This window comes from Alternaria ventricosa, assembly GCF_023758065.1.
Source record: "Alternaria ventricosa strain BMP 2768 chromosome Unknown scaffold_1, whole genome shotgun sequence".
NCBI classification, from domain to species: Eukaryota; Fungi; Ascomycota; class Dothideomycetes; order Pleosporales; family Pleosporaceae; genus Alternaria; species Alternaria ventricosa.
The window spans coordinates 970127-987594 of record NW_026055681.1 but is presented as its reverse complement, the minus strand read 5'-3'; the positions used below and the strand labels follow the sequence as shown (position 1 = coordinate 987594).

At 52.6% G+C, this 17468-nt stretch overlaps 8 protein-coding genes across 8 annotated transcripts; 6 read left to right on the top strand and 2 right to left on the bottom strand.

The window, feature by feature from the left end:
* Positions 1 to 214: 214 nt before the first annotated feature.
* On the top strand, positions 215 to 691 carry J4E93_000330 (uncharacterized protein; the record flags this gene model as incomplete). Its single annotated transcript, XM_049338291.1, has 2 exons — positions 215 to 270; positions 319 to 691. 2 exons carry the CDS (start codon positions 215 to 217, stop codon positions 689 to 691), a joined length of 429 nt encoding a protein of 142 aa, XP_049204176.1.
* Positions 692 to 2512: 1821 nt separating this feature from the next.
* NHP6 (Non-histone chromosomal protein 6) lies at positions 2513 to 2983 on the top strand (the record flags this gene model as incomplete). Its single annotated transcript, XM_049338290.1, has 4 exons — positions 2513 to 2582; positions 2630 to 2725; positions 2776 to 2897; positions 2951 to 2983. 4 exons carry the CDS (start codon positions 2513 to 2515, stop codon positions 2981 to 2983), a joined length of 321 nt encoding a protein of 106 aa, XP_049204175.1.
* Positions 2984 to 4305: 1322 nt separating this feature from the next.
* Positions 4306 to 4946, bottom strand: SEC11 (Signal peptidase complex catalytic subunit; the record flags this gene model as incomplete). Its single annotated transcript, XM_049338289.1, has 2 exons — positions 4306 to 4534; positions 4654 to 4946. 2 exons carry the CDS (start codon positions 4944 to 4946, stop codon positions 4306 to 4308), a joined length of 522 nt encoding a protein of 173 aa, XP_049204174.1.
* Positions 4947 to 6456: 1510 nt separating this feature from the next.
* J4E93_000327 (uncharacterized protein) lies at positions 6457 to 7188 on the top strand (the record flags this gene model as incomplete). The annotated part of the gene is made up of 2 exons (XM_049338288.1): positions 6457 to 6506; positions 6555 to 7188. 2 exons carry the CDS (start codon positions 6457 to 6459, stop codon positions 7186 to 7188), a joined length of 684 nt encoding a protein of 227 aa, XP_049204173.1.
* Positions 7189 to 7441: 253 nt separating this feature from the next.
* J4E93_000326 (uncharacterized protein) lies at positions 7442 to 9406 on the bottom strand (the record flags this gene model as incomplete). The annotated part of the gene is made up of 7 exons (XM_049338287.1): positions 7442 to 7479; positions 7541 to 8617; positions 8667 to 8711; positions 8760 to 8875; positions 8925 to 9062; positions 9126 to 9212; positions 9267 to 9406. 7 exons carry the CDS (start codon positions 9404 to 9406, stop codon positions 7442 to 7444), a joined length of 1641 nt encoding a protein of 546 aa, XP_049204172.1.
* Positions 9407 to 9598: 192 nt separating this feature from the next.
* On the top strand, positions 9599 to 10956 carry J4E93_000325 (uncharacterized protein; the record flags this gene model as incomplete). Its single annotated transcript, XM_049338286.1, has 2 exons — positions 9599 to 9712; positions 9769 to 10956. The coding sequence occupies 2 exons, from the start codon at positions 9599 to 9601 to the stop codon at positions 10954 to 10956; spliced, it is 1302 nt and encodes a 433-aa protein (XP_049204171.1).
* Positions 10957 to 11748: 792 nt separating this feature from the next.
* On the top strand, positions 11749 to 13545 carry J4E93_000324 (uncharacterized protein; the record flags this gene model as incomplete). The annotated part of the gene is made up of 5 exons (XM_049338285.1): positions 11749 to 11801; positions 11870 to 12051; positions 12108 to 12190; positions 12266 to 12961; positions 13024 to 13545. 5 exons carry the CDS (start codon positions 11749 to 11751, stop codon positions 13543 to 13545), a joined length of 1536 nt encoding a protein of 511 aa, XP_049204170.1.
* Positions 13546 to 14121: 576 nt separating this feature from the next.
* Positions 14122 to 16731, top strand: DBP2 (ATP-dependent RNA helicase dbp2; the record flags this gene model as incomplete). The annotated part of the gene is made up of 7 exons (XM_049338284.1): positions 14122 to 14273; positions 14502 to 14665; positions 14716 to 15684; positions 15734 to 15841; positions 16291 to 16419; positions 16471 to 16632; positions 16685 to 16731. The coding sequence occupies 7 exons, from the start codon at positions 14122 to 14124 to the stop codon at positions 16729 to 16731; spliced, it is 1731 nt and encodes a 576-aa protein (XP_049204169.1).
* Between the last annotated feature and the right edge of the window lie 737 nt (positions 16732 to 17468).

The following is a 17468-nucleotide window of genomic DNA, read 5'->3' as shown; positions in this document are numbered from 1 at the left end:
AAAGCCTGCTACAAGCACAACAATCAGGCACGTCTCGCACATGGTATGACATAGCATCTTCGTATATTAATCGCCTTCTGTAGTACACGCGCATGACTTTGCATCACTTCCAGATGACCTGCTGGAGGAGCGCCTGACTATTGCGCAGCGCGAGGCTATGGAAGCGAGGGCAGAGTACGAGATAAGGAACAAAATCACACACAATGTTCTAGTAATGGATCCCGTTCTGAAAGCCGTTCATGGCGGCGAACAGACTCCATTCGCCGAGAAGTGAGTTCCTGGGCAGATCGCTCTGAATCATGGTCTGATGTTGTGTAGGCGCATACTGCCGCTGGTGACCGAGAACGATGCTGTTTCCATGATCCATGGCTCACTGACGTCGAAGCTTGCTTCTACGAATAAATTTCTGAGTGTGGCCGAACAGAACAACATTGTCGCAAATCAAAAGAACCGAGAGCTGGCGCAGACCATGCTTGCTCTGGCCGAAGAAATGAAGGCGCAGTCGGTGCAGGACATTGAAGATCCGCAATTACGTCAACGCGTCGATGCGGTCGACAAGGAGCTCAAAGACTCGCGACGGAGGGTGAGGACGTTGAAAGGTATATTATCAGCCATGATCGTGGGTAGCGGGATCAACTGGGCTGCGGACGAGGGTCTGACGGAGCTCGTTATGGAGGATGAGGACGATTGAGAGTCATCCACCCTTTCGTCTGCTGCCGCGATTACGAATGGGATCGAACTGTATCTGAGAGCAGCCGTATGTACATATAATGATTTATTGCGGTGGTAGCATGCTGCTGCACGATCTTGCGCTGCATGATGTTTGTTGATGATAAACGTCATGGCTGATGCGCGAGCGGTGATGCCCAACGTCGTGCGCTCTATCTACATAGATGCAAACGTAACTTCTGGAATAAGATGAAGCCTGACAGCTCTGGGTCACGTCGGGGAAGGTACGCGAAAGTCTGTAGCCCTCGGTGGCTTTTGAAGAGGCGAGTCTGAGCGTCTGCTCCGCTGTTAGGGGCTTGGAGAGGCCGATGGCCGAACACGTCCGCCATGTTCCCAACGCGATGAGCAGCCAGGAGGAACAGAGAGTGTTTCTTGAGGCAAATGGGTGAGCAGTGTTGGAGCAGTGTCTCGCATTAGGCTAGCGACCGCTTCCGTGCTCGGTCGGGCGAAAGTGCAGAGCCAGACCGCTGTGGCCGGAAGCGGGTGCAGAGGCCGCCGCCCATCACCATAGCGTGCCCAGCTATGACAGAAGGCCAGAGTCACGGCTTGTGCGGCAGAGTCTGCGACCAGACGTAGGCTGACATGTAACTTTGCTGCTCTGGGCTTGCTTGCTCAGAACACCAAAGGGGCTGCAGGCGGATGCTTTGAGGGGTGGGCAGGTTGGGCGACGGGGACTGGATGCTGGGTGCTCTGGTGCTCGGGGAAGAACATCAGCCAGCCGCGCTATGAATGATAACGTCAAGGGCCGCTTCTGATGGATGCGTCCAACGAATGGTAGACCGTGTGCTTCTGCGTGCAATCTAACCAAACTTGAAACTCGCCAGGAAAGAACGAAGGGCAGCGCCTCCGCGCCCAGGGATGCGCCGTGTAGCCCGCAGCAGTGCGAGCACCTCGGAGCATACCTGGGCGACACCGACACGTCTGCTAGAGAGTGGACGGCAGTGCGAGCAGCAAAAAAGCGACAATGAAGCTGTCCACAATCGCTGGCATCTGCATCGGGCGCATGCGGTGAGGGAGCGCAGCATCGGCTGGGTGGAGGAGGGGTCGTGGTCCGGGTGCGTGTGCTATGGCAGTAGCAAAACAAGCGTGCCTGCCTCGTTCGCACCTTAGGTAAGCGGGCCTTGTTGTTGGGGGAGGGCGCGCCTTCCCTCTCTCACAAAATGTGCTGCTGAGCCCTCACCCAATTCCTCCCCTAACAAATCCGCCGCCCATACAACTTTCGCCCGCAAAGACGTTTGGTGAGTCCGCCTGCATTTTGACGAAGTCGCAACATCACCAGCACCACTTTTCGCAACCACACCCTTTTTCCACGCGTTTCCACGGTCCAATTGCCCCAACCAGGACTCTCCCAGCCTTCTTTCTTCCGTCTTCTGAACGTCATTACCTTCAGTCGATTCTTCATCGCCGTCGCCAGCACCCACTGCCACGCGCATACTGACCGCAAAACAGACCTCAGTCAACACTTCCCATTTGCTCCCATCTAGCTACTTCTGTAAGTACCCACACCTTCTCTTACCCGAAAATCGCGCATCATCGCGTTGTGTTGTGGTGTTTTGCGACCGCGTCACCTCACGCGCATAGCAGCGCTGCACCACCATTACCCACTCACCACAACACTACTCCGTTTGCAGGCGAAGACACTAGCTGTGGTCTATACTAGCATTCTCAATCTCACCAGCAGCCATTGTGCCTTCCTGCCACGCTACTCTTACCTACTCGCTGCTTGCAACCCAAACAGCAGCTAACAAGGAACCACAGCCATATACACCACTCAACCACCACCATGCCCAAGGAGAAGACCACCCGCAAGGCCGCGCCTAAGTCCAAGGCTGACGGCGGCAAGAAGAAGAAGGGTAAGCAGCTCACGTGCATCTGCAGATTCGGGTACTGACTCCAGCAGACCCCAACGCGCCCAAGCGTGGTCTTTCCGCATACATGTTCTTCGCCAACGAGCAGCGCGAGAAGGTCCGTGAGGACAACCCTGGTATCAAGTTCGGTATGTTTGCGCTCTTTCTTCATCTTTGCTACCACTCTGACATTGGACAGGCGAGGTCGGCAAGGTTCTTGGCGAGAAGTGGAAGGCCCTGAACGAGAAGCAGCGCACTCCCTACGAGGCCAAGGCTGCCGCCGACAAGAAGCGGTATGAGGAGGAGAAGGCCGCCTACCAGGTATGTTGATGCGTGCACTTCAAATTGATGATAACTTGACTAACCACCACCAGAACGCCGAGGAAGAAGAGGAGGAGTCCGAGTAGAGGCTATCGCCTCATTCGTGCTTCCACCAACAGCGTTGAAGATGTCTTGTCATGGGCGGCTTAGGCTTAGGCTACCAAGCCTCTCTCGATTTCATTTGTGATCTTCCTACTTCTTAATGGGTTCGTTATCTCTTGCGGAGGAAGGTCTTCGGCTAGCCAATCTGTGGTTCATTTCGAAAAGGACGCTGGCGGTCAGTGCAAACCACGCTGATGGCGGGCGGTCATGATGTTTGGGCGTCTTAACCCCGACGTCGTGAAAGGAACATCACGAAGCTCATGACCAAGTCTATGTACACTAGCAATTGCGGTATGGAAAGTCTTTGCTGCTTCTACAATGTTTCCTCTGCTGTGTGACCGTGATGTTGATGCGATTAGGCTGGGCGTAGCACTACGCATGCTAACAGTAGCTCAGGTCCCAGCTCAGCCCCTGACGTTCGAAGTTGTGTCTTGCCTGAGGTCAAAAGAAGAGCATGACGGCGTGACAGACCTTTCCGTTCGTAGCAACCGGGAGTTGGTCCTCTAGCGACAGGTCTTTGTCGTTTCCTCACACCGCCGAACCGGGTGCCCGCATTCACGGTAGGGGTTGTTTCCCTGGCTTCACTACCACACTTTCCCGATCCCCACCTCCTCGATCCACTCACTGTATCTCAACTTGTCTATATGTTGTCTCTAATTCGTTCCTATTCCATCAATCGATCATTGCATCAAAGCGCCGTTGGGCTAGTGGTATGCTATCGCCTTCCCATCGTACATCGGACGACGGACTAGGCGGGGATCACGGGTGTATGAAATACCAACAATGCCTCAATTCGAATCGTAGAGCTAACAATCAATTAGTCAAACCCCGTACGGCGCATTGCTTTCTTTTTGCCGCTCTTCCACGGAAGGTGGGGTGTGTTTTTTGCCGGGGGTGTCGCGTGGGAGTGAAGTCTTAGTGATGTAGAAGGAAGGTAGGTGATGTCATTTTGGCAGGCATTGGGAAGGTGCAGGCGATTACTCTCTCGTTGGGAAATAAAGCCCTGGAGTGTGCTTAGGTATGCTCACTGATGAATGCAAGATGCGCGTGAGGCGCTGGTCTACGGTCTAGAGAACGTAGCTGGATGAACGCTGGATGGCTGGTATAACTCTTCGACTTTAGTAAATGTTGAACATTGTCTGGGTATGATTTGAACGCCTAGCTTTGCCGCCTCCTGACAGCAGAAACACATAGATCAGGATGGGTACGGAGCAGTCCAACCACATCGTTACCACCCATCTCTTTCTCCCACCTTTTGGAAAGATATCCATTGACGTGAAAAGCACTCTATGCGAATGCGCAAGGACTACTCTCTTTGTAAAACCACCATCACACCCATCATGCCTAACATGACCTGCTTCAGCCATGGATGCTCGCTCAACAGGATGGTAACGTATCCAACGAATGGTATGAAGCCGACGACGCTTCCGATGACATCTTCTTTGCGATTCAGGAAGGATTGGCCGGCGGCGTAGAGTTCGGTGTCGTCCGCGAGGTTGTTGTCGCCCTTGGTCAGGAGGCGGAGGGGTGTTTTGCTAGTAGTTGGGTCAGCATGAGCTTTGTAGTAACGTCTGAAAACCTGCGAGCTGATCTTGACTCCTCCAACCCTCATTGAGAGCCTCAGTCACAGCGAAAGGGAAGGAGCGCAACTCACCCTCCTCCATATCTCCTCACAACGCGATGCACGATCGGGATGTCTTTGCCCTTGACGTTGTACACCACAATCTCGCCCACTTGTGTATCTGCCCCCCGGTTCCACAGGAACAGCAGATCTCCTCGTTGGAATGCAGGCTCCATGGATCCTGACAGAACGACGACAATAGGCGAGGGCGAGTCGGAGACCACGGACAGTCCTTTCCACATCATGAAGGCGGTTGAGAGGACGAGCGCGAAGTTCAGGACTTGTGCGGCGAGTTGCCGCGGCTGCATGTTCGCAAGGCCCAACATGGCTGCGGATTGGGAATGCTGGTGCGAAGGTCGGAGGTAGAGGTGCGTTCGTTGATCGTGGAGTGGGACGTGGGGCGCGCGACCGGGTCGTAAACTCGCGTCTTGAGATTATGAATTCACCGCAGGCGTATGTGGGGGTATGTGTAGAGGTGGGCGGCGCGGCGACTTGCGCGTCGGGGAATTCGTGGTCGAGATGTTGAAGCCAGATGTCCTTGGCTTCGCTGTTGCGGGCAGCTTAGTCAACCTCCGAGATGTGAGCCATGAACTCCGCATCCCTTTCTGCTACTTGACCATAACAACACACGACACTTTCAAATAGCGGAACACGACTCATAAGCCTCAGATCCATCATGTGTCGGTCTGATAACGGTTGTGAGGGACTTGTCGCGCATGGGCGTCTGTTTTCGTCTTTCACCTGGCATAATGGCCCTCACCTGAGCCCGCCTTTACCCTGAGAACGTATTCACACGATGTCTGCTTATATTAGGCTTCGTTTAGACGCTCACATGCAACACTGCTCATGTCTTCTTACTCTCAATAGATTGAAATTTGTTCTACAACTATCACATAACTGTCGCTCACCAGCTCTCATTCCTCTCTGCCATCCTCCAAACAAACAGCTCGGTATTGCATTACCAACGATATCATGATGCAATTCTCCCCAGGTGCACTGATACTGTACCGAAGGTCCACGTCATTCTTTCCACTATGGCCCGCAGTCATCTGTGAAGAAGACATGGGAGCAGAAGAAGTCAGGGAAATACGACCTCATGGTAATTCAATTCTGGTTTTACTGATGGGCGAGCAGTTGGTCTTGTAAGAAACATTGTAGCTTGATGGAAATCTTGACTCTGCTAACTCAAGAAGTCGCTGGGCGCATACCGAAGACATAGGGGAATATGACCCTTTCGCAACCTACACGCACGAGGAGGTTATCGGGATCACGCCAGGGCTTGGTGATGCATATGAGATGGCTAACAACGCGCTGGACGCGCAATTGGGACTTGCTCATTGGCGAGAGCAATTGATAGCTCTAGCGAACGATGCTTCAGGCTCGGACACCAACATGAACGACTCGGACGATGATTCACACTCAGATCCAGAAATGAGACAGGCTCTCCGGCTGAGCCGCGAAGAATACTATAGTGAACGGTCGAAAGGGCGAATTGCAAATAGCTTCTCACATCCACCAGCCTCATTCCAGTCACCATCAAAACCAGCAAGATCCCCGGTCAATCGTCGCGTTCCTGTCACCTCCGGCCCCAGCAGTGCCCCAGATGCGATCTTGAACGTATGGGAAGCACCTTCGAGACCTGCCGCCAGCTCATCGCAGCCCTCAAGAGACCATGGACAACTTCGGGCCGTACCATCCCCACAAGATCGGTTGAATATCCGCAGAGGCATGGTAGTAGACTTAACAGATGATGGCAGCGTCTCAAGCTCGACCGAGGGAAGAACAATGGAACCAAGACCGTTCCAACACAATTTTCTCGATAATCAGCTTGGCGGCATGGGACGTCGTCGGAAAGAACCAGTCAGTGATACCATTGAGGGCGAGATGTAGGTTTCTCATCGATATCTTGGAACTTTTCAACTGACAGCATCCAGATCCGAAAGCAAAGAATACGTCAAGGTACCGGTTGGAACTGACCAAGAGATCCACACCCTACGGCTGAAGAATTTATGGGACCGACCGTATTTCCGCGATGCTAAACAAGGTCTCCTGCTAATTGATCATAATGACGAAGGCCTTTGGGAGCTCAAACACCCTGCTCTTGTCGACATCAACCCGGAAGATTTCACATTCATCGCAGAATATCTAGAAAGTGATGGATTTGGTCATCGGAACCCGCAAGAGGGTGAGGAAACGAACGAAGCCTTTGCACAATGTGTTGCAGCATGGATCACCGCGGAAAAGCTAGGCATGTGGGACATGCTGGAACATGTCGCTGAGAAGCTGAAGGGCATACAACCGGGAATGTTGGAGATCATGGTGTTCTGTCGCCATGTTTACGCACATGACACAACTTCAATCTCCCATGAATATCTTAAGGGTCATTTGGCCGTATACATAGCGGAAAACTTCTGGTCATACGTCAAGGACGACCACTTGAGGTCGAACTTCATTGAGCTACTGCAACACTTCCCAGAGTTGCAGCAAGACGTTTACGAGCGGAGGATTCAGGCGCTGAAAAAATGCGTTGATCAGAGTCAAGAAGATAGCGATACTGACATGGACTGAGTATGTCATGGCTCATCGGGTTGTTCTTCTGGTTTACGTGTTTTGCTTTCAAAAAGTTCAGTTATGTTTTTCTTCTAGGTTGAGAGAGAACGATGAACAAGTCTCTTATTATCTTCATCATTGCACTTGGAGACGCTATTCCAGTCCTAAGCATGTCTTGCCAGAAGCCTCTTTCACATCCTTTATCCAATAGACAAGCCGAATGATTGCCCAGCTTCAATTGTAGTAACTTGAACAGTGCAAAGAAGAAGCCTCAGTCGGAGTCGCTTTCGAACTCCGGAACATTCGGATCTAGGCGAATCTGGTCAGTATGCCATCTTGTTTGTCGCCTGCTCATCGCGCAGATACATACCTCGAAGCGCCATGTACTCCAACGTACCACCAGCCTTCTCCGCAAGGTTATCTCTCACCAGCGTCAACTCCTCTTCCGAGAGCAGCGTATCCGTATCCGCCATATCTATCGAGAGACGGATGGCCTGATTACCCGGTCCGAGTCTCGATACAAAGTCCAGTAGACCATCCATGGTGAATTTGGATATACCGGAAATAGTAACGGTGCGCAAGTTTGGCAAGCTGGCTAGGTGAGGAAGCACAATGTCATTGAGCTCCAGGCCGCTTACGTACAAATCCTCCAGTAGTGTGAGCTCAGCGAGAATGGTGACGAGATGTTCATCCCGCAGCACCTCCGGAAGGATGAGGTGCAGATCTCGCAGCTCTGTCAATTGCTTCAAAGAGTCCACGAGAGTATCCAGATCATCTCGAAACATGCCATCGGTATCGCCACTCAGGAAGAGCACCCTCAAAGAAGACTGCTGGTGTACGAGAGCCTGATGGAACGTCTTGTGATCTTTTAGCGTGTACGAGTCTATCTCCAGGCTGCTGAGTTGTATCTTCTCTTCGAGCAGTACGGGTGTGATGAGTGCGGCTCCGGATTGCATTTTCGAGAAGCTGAGGCGTTGTAGATCTGAGCATTTGCGTAGCCAGGCAGTCGTCTCGAGGAATACGTCATGTTCTGTCGCTTCCAAGTCTACAGTACCATGGATGTCCTCAATGCGCAGCGTTTTTAAAGCTGTGCATCCTTGAAGTAGCGACAGATGTGGTATCGACTCGTTCGAAACACACAGTCTCAGATCCTCTAGCGAATTTCCATGGTGATTGAGAGCTAATAGTGACTCGGCGCCGGCCTTGACGTCGCTGATCGTTTGTAGTGTTTGGAGCGTGTTCGGCCGCATGGACGAGAGGAATTTGGCGAACTTGTGATCGTTGTCTTCTGAGACCCAGGTATAGATCATAAGAGATTTGAACTGCGGGCAGTGGTCGTAGATGGATGCATGGACCAGTTCGTCTTCTAGTGGCTTTCCGTCCCACAGCTCAAGGCTCTGTAGTCGAGGAAGCCGGGGCGTCCATCGTACGAGAGCACCAGGCTGGACTAGTATAGTTAGCTCATATCCGAATGTTAAGAAGAAGGATGGACTTACGTTCACCGCTGATGATCTCCAGGGTTGGAGTATGCTGTGTGACCACTGCACCACGTCAGTATCGTACTGAACAGCTTCGCGCATTTATCAAACCTTCACCAATCACGTCGATGATATCCGCTGTCTTTATCCGAGTATACTTTCTACCTTTGATGTTTGTCCCTGTCTCAGTCTTCTCGAACTGCTTCAACGGCCCGGAGAAGAATTGCCTGTTTCACAATCAGAGTTGGTGGTGTCTGACATCGAAGCTGTACTGACTTGGAAACTTTCGCACGAAATTGGTCGTCATCGAGGAGATATCCCAGGTCCCGAAAGTCTAGCGATTTGATATAACGGCAGTATGGGAATAGTGTGACATCGAGTGCAGATGCGACAATCGATCGCCAAAGAATGGACCTAAAGATGGGTGTACGTAGTCAGTGTCTCTCTCATACAGTTCGTACGGTGAAGTTTACGTACCATTTTTGGATCGTGAGAAGCTTGGTGGCAGCTGGTAAGCCATAGAGGTCTTCTCCTCCACCTCGAACAGGAGCGAGATGATGAGATCTAACGATCGTGTCAGTTAGATGACGATAAATTAGCGAGGCCAATGCGACATACTTGTAGAGATGAGTTAATGCAGGTACGGCGAGAGCACGGCTGGCGCAAGCACAGTTGAAGAGTGTGTCGAACTGTTCTTGATTCGCAAGCTCTTCGCATAGGAGATGCAGAATATCATCAGGCAGCGCTGACTGAGTCATTTTGTTTGCACTAACGAGGGCTGATATCGTGCTCCTAAGAAAGGTGAATGGATGGGCGCCCATGAGAGTAGGCGCGATGATGTCAATGCGCTAGCGCGTGTTTGACGCGCTCTTCCCGCTTTCGGTCGCCGGGGCTCGTCGCGATGCCACCCAAACACCCGGCGACAATGCGAGCAGTCGCACCAAGACAAAATGGTTGCCCTCAACTTCACCCTGACGCCCGAGGCAGCGTCTAAGGTTCATGATCTGCTTGTTTGCCTCGGCAAGTTCAGCGAGACTGTAGCCATTGAAGCGCGTCGCGAAAAGGTAGGTTTGCCTCTCTTCCTTCTAGTCAGTCCGGCATCTCATACCTCTTGCGTCAGTTCACATTTACCGCTCTCAACTCTTCCAAATCCGCATACGCCGCCATCACATTAGACGGTCGACAATTCTTCGCCAGCTATGAATGTGTGCCGACTTATGGCGGTCCTGACGGCCGCTTCACGTGCAGTATGTACACCAAAGCGCTCTTATCGGTCTTCAAAAGCCGCTTGTACGACCCACTAGGGCGTGATGGTGCAATCGATCGCTGTGAAGTCAGCGTGCAAGAGCGGGAAACCGAGGCGCAATGTCGATTCATCGTCAAGATGATCTGCAACCAGGGCGTCATCAAGACCTACAAGCTCACATATGAAGCCGTGGACGTCATGCATGCACTGTTCGATCGCAACGCGGCGAAAAACAGGTGGAGTATGCACTCCGGGGCTGTGAAGGAGTACGCTGAGTACTTCGGTACCAAGACCGAAATGCTCGATATCTTTGCGAGTGAAGACGGACGCTGCGTATTTAAGAGCTACACAGAAAAGATCTCGAACGGGAAGGAAATCCTGAAGCATCCACTTGTCACGGCCGTCGCGGTCAATACGTCTGACTTCGAAGAATTTACTGTGCAGGCGGGTATGCACATCATCATAAACGTCAAGGATTTCAAGGCAATAGTCGTCCATGCAGACACAATCAAGACAAGCTTAAAGGCCTTTTACTCCCAGCCAGCGCGACCACTTCAGTTCAGCTATGGAAGCGATGGGCTGCTCTGTGAGTTTACGCTAATGACTTCTGGCAACCACACCGCCGCTCCATCTGCGCCAACACCTGCGACGCACGCAATGAGCAGTAGACAAACCTCTCGCACGGCCTCAACCACGACTGCGGAGCGTGGACAGGGTCGCAACTTCCGATCTGGTATGCCACCGCCTGTGCAACCAGCATCACGACGCGATGCCTCTGGCCGAGTGCGGAACCCAGGATCTCGTCAAGTCTCGGCACTCCAAGCACAACCTGCCCGTGACGATTCGGAAAGCCTCTTCGTACCGGAGGATGAGGACGCAGCCTGGGCCCCGGTAGACTATGATAAGGAAGAGACTCTGGGATGGGATGCGAATGCTAACAACGATGCTGCAGCTTTCCCAACATTCACGGACAGTGTTGGTGTGTCGAAGACGAACACGGCGGACAGCAATGAAGTGTTTGAGCCTACGCAACGTGTATCGCAGATCAAGGGACTATGGTAGTCACACGACACAGGCGAACGCATTTTGCACACAGTGAGCTGGTTAAGGCCCAAAGCTCACCCCAGCTGTCGCAAAAGTTATATAACTACATTCCAACAACACCAGCTTCTCAGCTTCTCAGCTTTTTACGCAATGTCTCCACTAGTGTCTCCTCAGTCTGTTCGCAAAGTGGTGGATGCCATCGACATTGAGACCTGTGGTGAGCTTTGAGGTCATACCATCTTCCTTGCACAACTGCATCATACGCGGATGCTGATTCAACTGTAGAAGATATAGAGAGGAATGATTCATTAAGATCGTCGGCATTGATGCGCGCGATTGGGATTGGTGATGGTGATGGTGGCTTGATATATGCGGGTCGGCGTGGACGGTCTCTGAGATGTTTAACTTTTGTACATAATCGGTTCATGTACTCTGAATCTCACGTTAGTGAAAATATCTAGCAGAACTTCTTCTGCTACCGCCGATCTACCGAATCATCAATATTAGAGAATGGATTCCTTCAAGGCTGACCTAGGTATAATTGATAAAAACACTAGATATCATCCAAGATATCGAGAGCAGCACGCGCACAGAAATACAATGTCGTGCAACCTTCCACCACATCGGATGCGCAGCTTCCACGGCGTGCGACAGCATCAAAGGTGCGAGTCGATGACGTGGATCTCGCGTACGCATATTCGCGGATGGTGGGGCTCCAGGGCTGTCTAGAGAAAACGATGTAAGGGATCTCACTAGTTATTGTATCCAAACGATCGTAAAGCAACGCCTGCATACTCTTTTCGGTCGACAATGGCACCCAAACGCATTCTAGTAATCGCTGGCTCAGACAGTTCGGGTGGGGCGTACGTACGCGTGCATGCATCCGCCCTTCATCAGCCACACACCACTAACCATGCTGCCACGCCAACAGCGGACTAGAAGCAGACCAGAAGGTCATTGCAGCGCATGGCTGCTATGCCATGACGGCCACGACTGCCTTGACAGCCCAAAACACCCTAGGCGTCCAAGATATACACCATACCCCGCCGGACTTTGTGCGGAAGCAGATCGATGCTGTCTGTGAAGATGTGGGCGTCGATGTGGTCAAGACAGGTGGGATGACATTCAGAGAGCCACATTCTTTTGGTGAACGCGCTGATAAGATACAGGCATGCTTGCATCTGCCGAGACCATTATGGTCGCCGCGGATGCTTTGAAGAGACATGAGATCAACACCAGTATCATTGATCCTGTACGTCTAAGATTTATTCTCGATCGCTTTATACCAACATAAACGAGCTCCGTGCTGTGCTGACTACATGGACAGGTAATGGTGTCAACATCTGGCTCACAGCTCCTTCCCGAAACAGCCATAGAAACCCTGATTCGACACCTTCTGCCTCACACAACGCTTCTCACACCAAACCTTCCTGAGGCTCGCTTGCTCCTCCAAACGGCCGGTTTCGATCTTCCTGATCCGAAGAATGTTGATGACATCGTCTCAATGGCGCAGCATGTCCGGTCACTAGGACCCAAATGGGTGTTACTGAAGGGGGGCCATTTACCATTGACCCATGGCCGGGTAGTGAGCACGCACGACAGCGAAAAGGAAGTCGTCTTGAACGTCCTCGTGGGTGATACTGGAGTTACCATGCTAGAAAGCCCGTATCTGCAGTCGAGGAACACGCATGGGACAGGGTGTTCATTGGCATCCGCTATTGCGTGTAATCTGGCGAAGGGAATGTCGATGGCCAAGGCGGTCAAGAAGGCCAATCTATACGTTGAAGCAGGCATCAAGACAGCTGTCGATATGGGAGGGGGCAGCGGCCCAATCAACCATTTCCACTCGATGTACATGCTACCTTTCACGCCAGGCAACTTTATTAGCTATCTGCTCGACCGAGAAGACGTACAGAAGCCGTGGAAGGAATATACCCAACACGAGTTCGTGCAGAGTATGGGCGCTGGGACATTGCCAGTGGAAAAGTTCATGTACTACCTTGTGCAGGACTACCTCTTCTTGGTAAGTATATGCCCAAGCATGTTCAATCACCGTATAGGAGAGAGTAACTGACTAGTGTGAAGGTCCAATTTGCAAGAGCGAACGCGCTGTCCGCATACAAATCTAGCAATCTGAAAGACATTGGGTACTCCGTGCAACAAGTCGTCACCCTCCAGGAAGAGATCAAGCTGCACATCGACTTCTGTAAAGAGTACGGACTATCGGAAGTCGATATCATCGAAGAAGAAGAGGACCAAGCCACCACGGCATACACCCGTTATGTGCTCGACATCGGCATGTCGCAAGACTATCTTGCTCTGCAGATTGCGCTTTTGCCGTGTCTCATCGGTTACGGCATTATTGCCAAACGTCTCTACGAAGATCCCAGCACCGTGAGGGTGGGAAGCAAGTACTGGAAGTGGATTGAGCAGTATGTGGCAGAAGAGTACAGGGAAGCGATGATGAGGGGCAGTGAGCTGGTAGAGAAGCATGCCGAGGGACTGAGTCCGAGCCGGGTGGAAGAGCTGGCGAAAATCTTCATACACGCTACAAATGTGAGTGCTAGGCTGAAGATGACAGTCGGCCCACATGCTAATGTTGTATAGATGGAGAAAGGGTTCTGGGACATGGGCCTCAGAGCTGGTGATGGGCTAAGGTGAGAACCAGGGCACAGGGTTGTATCCTAGGTTCTAGGAAAGCATCGGGTTGTCTCGTCATCGTGCAGGAGTACACTTTCACATTCTCGCATTGCTTCGAGAAGTAGGTATCAGGGCGTGCAATATGCGGGTCGTAATGGAAAATGCTTCGCATTCACTCAGATGCAGGGCCCACAGTGGCGACATGGTCTTCGGTTTTCTTGGTGGCTTCCCCGGGCTGATAACGGCAAGCTCCGCCCTTACCCAACTGGGCGAGACCCTGGTGCTAGCGGCGCTAGCGTCTCAAAAAATGTGCAAGCGCAACAGAGGCAAGGCAACTTTTCCTGTCGCGCTCTGCCCTCTGCCTTCCTCTCACCCCAACTCGCAACCTCTACAATTTGTGCTTCTTTTATCGCACAACACGCGACACTTTTACAGTCGCTCTACTGCAACTAATATCTTCTCGTAGTCTCCAGACTTCGACACACGCTCCCTTACTCGATCGGTTCCCCCTTGACGCCAGTCTCTACAACACACTCTCACATCATGTCTTCCTACGGAGGCGGTTACGGCGGCGGCGGCGGTGGATACGGCGGCGGCGGTCGCGGTGGTGACCGTGGCTACTCGAACGGGTACGAAAACAGCAACGCTGGATATGGGTCTTACAACAACTCGACAAGCCATTATGCATCGTACGGGTAGGACGATACACCCCCTTCACACGGGAACGGCATCACAGTCGTGGTTCTTGGACAGCCCTCCATCTGCTACCATTCTTTCTCTCCCTTCTGCGCGCAGTCTGAGTTCGATCGTCCTGTCCGGCTGTCTCACAGTCGAAGCGGGCGGTCGCTTACTCTATGCGACAACGTAGAATCCCCCTCCTGTCACTCATCTCATCTCATCGACATCTGCTAACATCTATCTAGTGGCGGCGGCTACGGCGGCGGCGGTGGTGGTGGCTACTCCGGTGGCGGTGGTGGCTACGGCGGAGGAGGTGGTGGTTATGGCGGCGGCGGCGGCTTTGGCGGTGGTCGCGACGGCGGCGACCGCATGTCGCAACTCGGCCAGGGCCTGAAGCAGCAATCATGGGGTACGTTCCATTGTCTTGTATTGGCTCCGCGCAACGCTAACACTCCCCAGATCTCGACACGATGCCCAAATTCGAGAAGTCCTTCTACAAGGAGGATCCCGCTGTTACTGCTCGTTCAGCAGCCGAGGTTGCCGAATACCGCAAGGAGCACCAGATGACCGTCAAGGGCGAGAACATCCCCAAGCCCGTCACAACCTTCGACGAGGCTGGCTTCCCATCATACGTGATGAACGAGGTCAAGGCCCAGGGCTTCGCCAAGCCCACTGCTATTCAGGCTCAGGGTTGGCCTATGGCTCTTTCTGGTCGCGACGTTGTTGGTGTTGCCGAGACCGGTTCCGGAAAGACGTTGACCTATTGTCTTCCTGCCATCGTTCACATCAACGCTCAGCCTCTCCTCGCCCCCGGCGATGGCCCTATCGTCCTCATTCTCGCGCCCACTCGTGAGCTTGCTGTCCAGATTCAGCAAGAGATCAGCAAGTTCGGAAAGTCCTCGCGCATCCGAAACACCTGCGTCTACGGAGGTGTTCCAAAGGGTCCCCAGATCCGTGACCTTGCGCGCGGTGTTGAGGTGTGCATTGCCACTCCTGGACGTCTCATCGATATGTTGGAGGCTGGAAAGACCAACCTTCGCCGTGTTACCTATCTGGTTCTCGATGAGGCCGACCGCATGCTTGACATGGGTTTCGAGCCTCAAATCCGCAAGATCATCGGACAGATTCGCCCTGACCGTCAAACCTGCATGTGGTCCGCTACATGGCCCAAGGAAGTTCGCCAGCTTGCTGCCGACTACCAGAAGGATTGGATCCAGGTCAACATTGGTTCCATGGATCTCTCTGCCAACCACCGCATTCAACAGATCGTCGAGGTCTGCACAGAGTTCGAGAAGCGTGACCGCATGGCCAAGCACCTCGAGACCATCATGAGCGACAAGGACAACAAGATCCTTATCTTCACAGGTACCAAGCGCGTTGCTGACGAGATCACCCGATTCCTTCGTCAGGACGGCTGGCCGGCGCTCTGTAAGTTGCATCGCATGTCATAAACTGATCACCGCTAACTCGTCTCCAGCTATTCACGGCGACAAGCAGCAGAACGAGCGTGATTGGGTCTTGAACGAATTCAAGACGGGCAAGAGCCCCATCATGGTTGCCACCGACGTGGCTTCCCGTGGTATCGGTATGATTGCAAACCCCCAACACTCCCCCCTCCTCACCTCCCCAACTATTGTTATGCGTGAACTGCCATTGTGCTCTGCTTAGGTCGTCTTGTGCGCTCGTTACACTCGCTCCCATGACATCGTCCAGGGCTTGCCTCTCTCGAATCTGATCCCCAGGGATCCTTGGTTACGCTGGCGAAGCTTTCAGTCTTCGCTATCTTCTGTTTCTGGTATTACCAAGGTACTACTGAAGCAAGCTGCTTGAGATATCTGACTTACACAAGTCGCACTCTCTTCCAAGGGTTTCTGGACCAGGAGACATCCACAGCCTTCCCACTGGACTTGATGCCGTGACATTCGTTGTAGCGCACAGAGACGGTTGCATGCAACATACTGCAGCTTCACGCGATCCAATCATGATCGTCGTTTGCTCGTTCCTTTCATCAGTCACTAACCTTTGCTCTTCAAGATGTCCGCAACATTACTCACGTGTTCAACTATGACTACCCGAACAACTCGGAGGACTATGTCCACCGCATTGGTCGTACTGGTCGTGCTGGCGCTAACGGTACTGCCATCACCCTCTTTACCACAGACAGTATGTATCTTCGACCCTCCTCTGCAAAGCATTCACTAACAGCTTCATCAGACTCCAAGCAAGCTCGTGATCTCGTCCAGATTCTCACAGAGTCTAAGCAGCAGATTGATCCTCGTCTGCACGAGATGGCCCGCTACGGTGGCGGCGGTGGCGGTGGTGGTCGCTGGGGAGGTGGCCGCGGCCGTGGTGGAGGCCGTGGCGGAGGCCGTGGTGGTAGGTGGTAGAAGTCCCTTCGACACCGAGCGAGATCTAACGCCCATCTCAGGCTGGACCGGAGGTAACAGCGATCCCATCCGCAACAGCCGCTGGTGATCACTTTATCCATCGCACTTGCTTATTCACATTGTCAGAACGATGAGCACCCTTTCTCCAACCTGCTCTCGGCGTTGGAGGCAATCGTTTCGGACTTGCTTCATCTTTCATCCCATTTCCACGTGCGACGGAAAGCCGCTGTACCTGCTCAGGTTCTGTCGTACCCTGATACCCCATGGACAGAGCTTTGATCTTCATGCATGGACACGATTTCAGTATGGTAGCATGGTTCTTCTACATTAGACTGGCATTGTTTTGTTTTCCTCTATCGAGGTTGCGCCTATTCAGCAATCCCTTGCATGATGGCGCTGGTGGCGTTTATGTCCAGAAAAGTTTCTGTAACTGTAATAGCGATATAGAATACACGTACTGCGTATCTTACTATGATATCCGCTTGATCTGACGGTCTTGCCTTGCGCTGGGTTCACACTCCTGTAGTTTACTGATCAGCTGCTATAGTCAGACGATTCAACACGTCGCTGAACCCTCTCTCTATCGACGCCCGAACGCTGAACATTGCCGACATCTCTTGACTAAGCCCGCCGCCTGTTCGAGGCTCTTTGTCTTCATAGGCCTGATGGTGGTTGCAACATCATGTTCGTCAAAGTGGTCACTTGTGATCTGGACGCATGACCTGTCGGTTGCATCCAAGTCCGGTGGAACCTCTGCAAGAAGTTGAGTACGGGCCGATCCATCAGGAGTCTCATTTTGACCTCGCGAGAGAGGAGGAAATAGAT